The sequence below is a fragment of the Setaria italica genome, chromosome IX (genome assembly GCF_000263155.2).
Source record: "Setaria italica strain Yugu1 chromosome IX, Setaria_italica_v2.0, whole genome shotgun sequence".
NCBI classification, from domain to species: domain Eukaryota; kingdom Viridiplantae; phylum Streptophyta; class Magnoliopsida; order Poales; family Poaceae; genus Setaria; species Setaria italica.
In genome coordinates, this window is record NC_028458.1 from 57320639 (window position 1) to 57329541 (window position 8903).

Below are 8903 nucleotides of genomic sequence, written 5' to 3' on the forward strand. Positions count from 1 at the left end.
CATCAACAACGAGAGATATAGTAGTACAAAAGAATATGAATCAGCTACAATTTGATCAGTTTGGTAACTCAAACAAAAGATGTATCATCCAAAGAATAAATAAACATAGAGGGGTACAAGCAGGTTCATCACCTGGAAAAATACACGGTGATTATTAACGACATTTTAAAACCAATGAGTTAGGAAATCAAATGCTTTCAGTTCATCTAGACCGACATTCCTTTTGTTTTTCCCATGAAGCAGTCGGCAATGCCTCAGAGTTCATTCCTTCGATTCATGGTTCTTCCCTACGCCGTTCTGCTGTGCCTGCTGCAGCTGGTAAAACGGGATCGGCGTAGCCTGCTGCTGATGCAGTTGGAACATCTGGTCCTGAGCATTGAGTTGAAGCTGCTGGGCTAGATTGTTGGACGAGCAAGAATCGCCGAGCTCTGCAGTCGCGAGTTTCAGGCGCTGGACCTCGGCTGTCAGTGCCTCATTCAGTGCTGTTCAAGAAGAAAATAAAATATGATTATTAACCTCCAAAAAATAGAAGAATTGGCACATAACTACCATGTTGCTACCAACTAGACTCTAGCTGACATAAGTTCCCAGAAAGCACATGCTGCCATGCTGATATGTTAGCATGTCTGTGCCTGCTGTATTTTTTTTAAAGTGCATATACTCCTAAATTATACTCCCTCCGTCCAAATTATAAGTCGTTCTAATTTTTTTGAGAGTCAAATTATTTTTATGTTTGACCAAAATTATAAAGAAGATCACATAGGTTTATAGCACCGAATAGGTATATTATTAAAATATATTTAATGAAGAAACTAATAGTACTTATTTAATATCTACTTTATTATATAAATTGAGTCAAACTTGAGATGATTTAACTCTCTAAAAAAGTTGGAATGACTTATAATTTGGAACAGTAGACACTAAGCAAGGGTGCAAGATTAAACAAAACACAAGCAAATCTTGGTCCTCTGATGATGGCTAGCACATCTTCCTAGACACAACTAGTAGGAGTAGTACATGCTAACGACTACCGGTATTGCTCGAGGGATTGTATAGAAAATCCAACCACCAAGGCACCAACTACCAACCCGGCCACCTCCAAATGCCAACACGAGCTCACCCGCAATTTCAGAGCCGTGGGCACACGAACTGGGACAAGCCAACATGTCAACGTCGACTTCAATGGGATAATAGTTTCTTCTGCTAACTTATCCAAGACTATAGTGCCTAGCACATCGGACGTTGACGGGCACAGCAAGGAACAAGGAGGCATGGAGAGGTGAGTGAGATCAGGAGACGACGCACCGTCGCGCAGCTGCGCCTGCTGCTCCATGGCCTGCAGCCGGAACTTGAGCTCGTTGTTCTGCGTCGCGATCCCCGCCGAGTCGCGCTGCGAGAAATGTTCAAGAACTGTGTCAATCTCACGAAGTGAATCACTTGAAAGTGATAGAGGAGAAATGGACCAGAGAACGCGAGAGGAATTAGAGCAAGGTACCTGGAGAAGAGTGAGCTGAGCGGAGAGAGTCGTGGCTTCTGTTTGCAGGATCTGCACCTTCTGCTCCAGCTCCGCAATGTAGCGCATCTTCCGCTCCTTGGACCGCGCCGCCGACTGCCTGTTCGCCAGCACCCTACGAATGAACGATCACGCAACAACACACAGCTCGAATCGATCAGTCCAACCATTTCACAGTAACACATTGTAATCACGAAGCATTTTGCAAGCTTGATCGATCCTAAGGACCAATAATGGAGCGGAAGAGCTCAAGAATTTGAGATGAATGGCATCAAGTAGCAGTAGTAGTAATTACCTCTTGACGCGCTTGGGGTCGGCGAGGGCCATCTCGGCGAGCTTCTCGTCGGCCATGATCTTCTTCATCTCGACGGGTGTGAACTCGCCGCTACCGAACTCGAGGCTGAACCTGTTGGGCCCCGGCATGACGCCGTTGGCCGCCGCGCCGGCGGAGAAGTTGAGCTTCCCGATGAGGCTGTCCATGGACAGGCTCCTAGCGTGGCGCGCCATGGGCGCGGCGGCCGCCGCCGGGTCCCCCGCGGCGCTCCTCTTGAGCCCCTCCCGCCTGTCGCCGGCGGCGCTGGCATCGCCCCAGAGTCGGATCCCGGCCGCGCGGCTGTCGGCGGCGCACTCCTCCGACTCGTTCTCGCTGCTGTCGGCGCCGTTGGTCTTCATGCTGCTCCCGCGGCTGTCCCCGTCGTCGTGGCGCTCGTCGGAGGAGTTGAGCCCGTCCAGCCCCTCCAGGTTGAGGTACGCGTTGAAGAGGTCGTCCGCGTCACCGCCGCCGCCAACGCCGTGGTGGCTCCAGCCGGCCTCCACCTTGGGCGGCGGGAGGTGGGACGTCGCCGGCGGGAAGTACCCGAACGGGACGTCGCTGCGGGAGCGGCGGTGCGCCTTGTTACTGCGCGCCGCGGGGTCGATGTCCATGCACACGTCCCCCGGCGAGGGCCGATGCCCGGCGAACGACGCCGGGGGTGGCGTTGGCGGTAGACCCGGCGGCCTCGGCTTGGCGCTGGCCGCGTCGGGCGCGAAGGACGACGTCGCCATCGGCAGCGACACCCCCAGCTGCTGCTGCACGTGCTGCTGCATCATCATCGCGGCCGCGTGCGGGTCGCCGACGATGCCGTTCATGCTCGGCCTCGGCGCGGGCGGCACGCGGTCGAGGGATCCCGAGGTCTCCACGGAAGGAGTAGGACAGACGGACGGGCGAGCGAGGCGGCGTCGGCGGTGCAGACGCCGCGACGACGCAGGGCGGCGGCGGTGGAATCGAATGGGAATGGAATGCGCGGTGTTTGGGTCGGGCGGGCGCTTTTAAGGGTGTATTTAATCGCCGTTTGGTGACGATCGATGTCTGTGACTGAGCGCGAGGTGGTGTGGTGGGGGGATGCCGCTGCTGCTCCTCCTCCGTGTGCGGTGGGGTTGCCTTTGCCGTGCCCTGCCGCTCCCTATTTCATCCATCTGGGCGTTGGCATGGCATCCCCCGTTTTGTTTGGCTTGGTCTCGGCTCCTTGCTTAGTACCTTGGTGCGCTCGCCTGCGCCTCGCTACGCGCCACTCCTCAGCATGCGTATCGACCTCGTACAGGGGCCGGCCGCGCGCGCGGTGTGGGGGCGGCGGCGGCCTGCTGCCTTGGCTTGCCTCGCAGCACAGTCAAGACAAGCATTCATGTGGGTTTGAACAAAGCTCTGTGCGAGTTTGGCTGTACGAACACAGCAACGGACGGCCGCTGGTTCACTCTCGCTGCTGGTCTGTGTTTGGGGGTGTGCCAGCTGGGACCTGATCGATAGCTTCCTCTGCTGCCTTGGTCGGAAGATGCTGTTACGGCATTTTGCCTGTGCAGATGGTTGGATCCAGCGTGCCGATTATTCTGTCATCCTGGTGATAAAAAGTCGCATGCGAACTTGCCGTTTGAGCAGTATGAACTGTAACACAACGCAATGCATAGGATACGAGCCGGCTATGCTAGTAGTGGAGTTACGTTATGCATGCTTCACAAGATTATTAGCCTGGTTCAATGCACCAATAGTAACAACCTCACTGCGAGCTGGAACCGGCTCTCATGCATTGTACGAGCAGAAAAAAGATGGTAAAGTTCGTCCCTTCTCTGCGTGATCGTCGGATCCAACGGCTCTCATAAATCACTGTCTGTGCAAATGTGACCATGCATGGTTTTAAGTACATCGGTGCATCAGTGACAGGAGACACGCTCACTGTTCAATCGGAGATTGTACGCTCGTGAGCTTCATTACGCAGTGAGTATTTACTAATGTATGAGCTCACTTTACTATAATTTAAAAAAGGTTGGTTTTGCAAAAGGTTATGATTGCCAATCCCCTGGATCTTCCAGAAAAAGTGATCGATACGCATACAAAGCAATGCTGCTTGAAATTAAAGTTTAGTTGCATGATCATTTTTCTTTGGCTCGCAACTGCAGGTCATGTGCATTAATGCCGATACGGGGCCTTTCCGCTTTAGCTTTCTCGATCGAAGTATCAGGTCCTTTTGTTCGATTCCCAAAGATCGCTGAGGTCTGAGGAGTGAGGGCAGGTCGTCTGGAGAAGGCACAAATTCTCCTAAACTTTGCAGGTCCCGCTGGTAAAATAAATGAACATTTTGAATCTGGTAGCTCGCAGCAGTATTCATACTTTGAATGACTGCATGCACAGACACAGACACGAATGAAGGCGGTTGCATCTGGCTGTTTTTCTTGGCCGACAAGTTAAAGCCACGCCGCTGCTGAGCTGTGCTACATGCAGAGAAGTGCAACGACACATCACGTGCGCTGCCACTGCCACTGCCACTGCCACTGCCATGTCACCGTGTGTAATGCAAATGCAGCGCATTAGACTCGAGCCACGCAGAGAGACTAGCAGTATGGCTAGGTTAGGCTAGGTCAGCACAGGCAATTGCCGGTTGCAGCAGCCGCGGCGGTGCCACATGCGCGGCAGACGGGCGGAGCCACTCGGTTTCTCTGATCACGGTTGGAATGGGAAAGCCAAGCCAAGCCAAGAAAGCAAGACTTCTCCTCCAGAAACTAGGGCCTGTTTTCTTCCGCTTGCTAAACTTTAGCACCTGTCACATCGAATGTTTAGATACTAATTAGGAGTATTAAATGTAGACTATTTACAAAACCCATTACATAAGACGAATCTAAACGGCGAGACGAATCTATTAAGCTTAATTAGTCCATGATTTGACAATGTGTTGCTACAGTAAATATTTGCTACTGATGGATTAATTAGTTTAATTAGGCTTCATAGATTCGCCTCTGCGGTTACATTCCACTTATGTGATTGGTTTTGTAAATAGTCTACGTTTACTACTCCTAATTAGTATCTAAACATTCGATGTGACACGTGCTAAAAATAAGACACGGGAAGAAAACGCCCCCTAAACAAAAGCGGCTTTCTGGGGGGAGAGAAACCGTGTGGGGACCAGCCGGGTCATGGAGCGGGCCCCGCGTGGCCGCATGATTCCTGGCGAGGTGGCGTCTGGCGAGAGCTCCTGCCCCGGCACATGGCGGGGTCGGTCCATCCCGGCCGTCCGTGGCGAGGGAGTCGGCGACACGACTCGATGACGTCTCCGTCCCCAACGGAAGGCAAGTCGTGAGCGGGTGAATATTCTATGGCGGGGTGGACGGGGAGAGACTGCCACTTTTGTGAAGACGTGCGCGCCGTGCCGTGCGTCGAGGGCCCCTCCCCCGCTTTGGCTCGTCTCCACTTGTCCGGCTCGGCAGGCACATCGCAATGCTAAACGGACGACGGACCCGGGCGGCCATCCTTATGGGTCTACAAAGGTCAATGGACCGCCCAACTATACGGGCAATGTATGCAACGGCAGGCACGGCGATTGTCAATTTGTCATACGGCAAGGAATGATGCATGCTACTCGTAGTACACGTATGCAATATAATGCGGTCATAAGCAAGGTTGCCGAGTATGCGATCGATGCTGCAGCTGGTGGATCGAGGAGTAGCCATGAACAACGCTGCAGTTGATGTACCCCGGACGGCCTGGCCGGACCACACAAGGTGCACGGGGGATACCAGGAACGGAAGCGTACGGCGCCCGGCTCACGTGGCGGCCAGGGCGTACGGCGGCATCGGCGTCCTCGTGACAGGCCTTCATTTGGCATGTACGACACCTACGACTATGGCTCGCTCGTGAGTCGTGACGGATGCTCTGTGATCCTTGCTACATGCGCGTCATCATGTAAGAAATTTGTATGACATGGGATGCGGCTTCTTCGGCGTACATCCTGATTGACAGTGAAGGTAGTAACTTTGCGTCGTCGGTGATGCGGATACACCATGGCTACAGCGTGCCATGCAGCGTAGCTTCGACATGCGTGTTTTACTGCATCGATTGATCCCGTTCACTCGTTCAGGCATGCCAATTGCCAACGGGTAGCTGCAGAATTTTCCATCAGCTCCGTTCGTTTCTTTACTCTGAAACACTACCTCATACGTGTGTAGGTGCTTAAAGTGACCACAGGTTTGGAAATTACTGCTGGCTGACTATCTCCCTGCTTTTCTGAAAACTTGACAATCTCCCTGCTCAAAACCCTTCTTCTGAGATCATCTGGGACACTGGGGGTACTGCTTCTTTGCCCCCATCAAACAAATAAACAGAAAAATGCTACATGTGCTTTCAAGGAAAGTGGGCTCGATCTAGGCCCAGTAGTATATTTCTGGGAAGAAGAAGAAGAAAAAGGCGGGACATGGACACCCCATTCGGGCCCATAAGGAAACGCACATTCCCGTAGGGAAAGAAGAAGCTAAAGGCCCATCATTCTTAGTCTGCAATTTTACCTCTACAGTGACACTTGTACACCCATCACACGTATGCATTTTGCACATCTTTTTTTTTTGTGTGTGCGCACCATAGCAGTGAATCACTCAAGGAGTCAAGACTATCCTCCGCAATGAGTGAACAGTAAAAGGATCATAGTAAAGCGCAGCACATAGGTCAATGCAGAAATCAGAACGCTCGCGTCACAGGGAACAATAATTACCGGATAGAAGAGTCAGAGAGACGAAAGGTAGCTAGCTACTACCTGCTCGCAATTCAACCAGGGCATGCAGGAGCGATCGATCGCAGGAGCAACCCGGAGTGGGCTGCAATGGAGAGGCTACGGCTACCCGCATCTGCTTTTAACAGACCCGTCTTTTCACCAAAGAACGAAGCCGTGTGTTGCCGCCTGTGTGAATGCATGGAGAGATCATAGACCTACGAGAACCAGAAAAGGTAGGAGGAAGCAGCTGTAAAAATCAGTACATGTAAGAAAGGATTGGTTGCATGAGTTGAAAACCAGCTAGTAGTTACGGCAGATGAATGATTCACACTCATGCAGATCGGCCGGCCGGCTTCCGTGCAGACGCGCAGATCAGTCTGCACTCTCCTCACCACCGATCCACAGCTGCATGCGCGGAAATGATATGTAGAGCGGACGTCTCCGACGCGGAGGAGCGTCGGAAAGTGCTCGTGTGCGTGCCTGCCATGGCCAGAGCCCAGAAACCTGAATTTTGCAGTAGCCTGCTTCCAGAGACCAAGGCCACCGACCGGCCAACAACTGCAAGTGCTTGTACATCGCAGTCACAGGTCTCACAGCCATACTTCATGATCACACCTCTCAATTCAATGGCAGTGTATTGCATCACACGTATGAGCTGATCGGCTCACTAACTTGCGCTGTTTTTTTGTGTGATTACGTTGTTCATCATCTCATCTGCTGATCGAAAGTTAGTGAGCCGATCAGCTGTAGTATGTTGTTGTGAATGCACTACTAAACTGTACGGGATGAGCGATCCACTTATCTGCCATTAGGCCAAATCAGCTTAGAGAAACTTTGTTCCAACTTCCAAGCCACTCGAGGAGGAGCAAAGCTAGCTGCTACCGTCGTGTACTTGCCTGTGCCACATCATTTCGTCTCTTTAGTCTGTTCGTCGTCATGAGCTAGAGAGAATTTCGATGGAGGGATCGATCATGCCGCCGGTCATTAGTCCACGAGATCCATCGATGGCACACGCATGCAAATCGAGGGGCTGCGCCACTGCCTATAGTATATACATGCAGCATGATTCAGGGAAGAAGGTTGTTCAGGCCATCAAGAACCTGTCGAATCGATCGGTGACGGCGATTCATAACACATTGCTTTTCTACTTCTACAAATATATATTCAGTAATTGGAAGAACTGGTTCCTTAGCTTGCTTCATCAGTCGATCGATCTGAATCTGACTAGCGCGCGTGCGTCAGTGCGTGCGTGCGTGCATGAAGCAAGCATTGGCATGGCGATGGTCGTCTGGCAACTGATTGCGATGCTTGAGCGAGCTTTCTTTGAGGCAACCATGGCGCGCGCTCCGATCCATACCCTGGAACGGAATGGAGTGGCAGCGGGCAATGATAGCATGGGATGGAATGGATGGATCGAGAGGCCATGCAGCATGCAGAGACACAGCATGTACAGCGCGAATGTATGAGAGGAAGAAGGAAGAAAGGAAAGGAAAGGAAGAAGGGATCGAAGAAGAAGCTTGATGCTCACATCACATGTATCAAAAGTGGCAAGAGTGTGCCGCAAGTATCTATCCGATACATCTATCCCATCTCTATCTCTATCTCCCTACCCTACATCACCTACACTTTTTTGCGCTTTTTCGATGACCGGCCGGTAGCCCAACGTGTTGGGGGGTCCCTTTCATTCGCCTCACCAAACTCCATCGCCTCCTCTTCATCCACGACGGCCAAAACAATAGTAACCCGTGTAGCTAGCAACCTATGGTCTCTCCCTGACGGCTCGTTTGCTGGTCGATCACTTGGTCATTCATCTGATCCCTTGCCGTTCAATCACCTGGATCTCCACTAGCTAGCTGCCATTAAACTACGAGTTCAGGCCTGCATTTTTTTTTTGGCTCTCTTATGTGTGCACATCAACGCCTACTTACAAACACTAGTTATATCAGCATTGTAGCTAGCGTGCCGCCAAATTAATCAGTTGTGCAGGGCTGCCGGCAGCCACTATTGAGCCAAAGAAAAAAAAATCTAGTAGCTCAGTTGATGCTCGAGCAGTAGCAGAACATTTTGAGCACGTTACACTGTCAACAATTATAAAGCACGCACGGCATGTCCAGCTTTTTACAACGGGAAGGAAAGGGAAAACAGGCTTTTCCTTGAAGGGGAGCTGAGTGATCGATCGAGCATAGTATAACACATGCAATGTACTGTTGTTACTGTCATGCTTATGTATAGGCTTTACTGTGGCGGCATGCATGCTCGCCTAGCTAGCTAGGCTTTTTGCCGCTTACGCCAAGGATGCCGGATCTCTCGATCCCAACACATGTTACCATATGCTAGCTGTTTGCGCATGTCTTTTCCTCACCAAACGAAAACGACTTGTT

General features: G+C 51.7%; 1 protein-coding gene across 1 annotated transcript; it reads right to left on the reverse strand.

Moving 5' to 3' along the window:
* Nucleotides 1-7: 7 nt before the first annotated feature.
* Nucleotides 8-2963, reverse strand: LOC101763116 (transcription factor RF2b). Its single transcript, XM_004985828.4, has 4 exons — nucleotides 1809-2963; nucleotides 1496-1628; nucleotides 1306-1390; nucleotides 8-482 (listed from the first exon to the last, which is right to left on the reverse strand). The coding sequence occupies exons 1-4, from the start codon at nucleotides 2639-2641 to the stop codon at nucleotides 262-264; spliced, it is 1272 nt and encodes a 423-aa protein (XP_004985885.1). The 5' UTR covers nucleotides 2642-2963; the 3' UTR covers nucleotides 8-261.
* Between the last annotated feature and the right edge of the window lie 5940 nt (nucleotides 2964-8903).

Coding starts and splice junctions, on each gene's coding strand:
- LOC101763116 (XM_004985828.4), bottom strand. CDS start 2,641: ATGAACGGCATCGTCGGCGACCCGCACGCGGCCGCGATGATGATGCAG. Junction 1,629..1,808: donor GACCCCAAGCGCGTCAAGAG/GTAATTACTACT, acceptor GTTCATTCGTAG/GGTGCTGGCGAACAGGCAGT. Junction 483..1,305: donor GCAGGCGCAGCTGCGCGACG/GTGCGTCGTCTC, acceptor CTTCTTGAACAG/CACTGAATGAGGCACTGACA.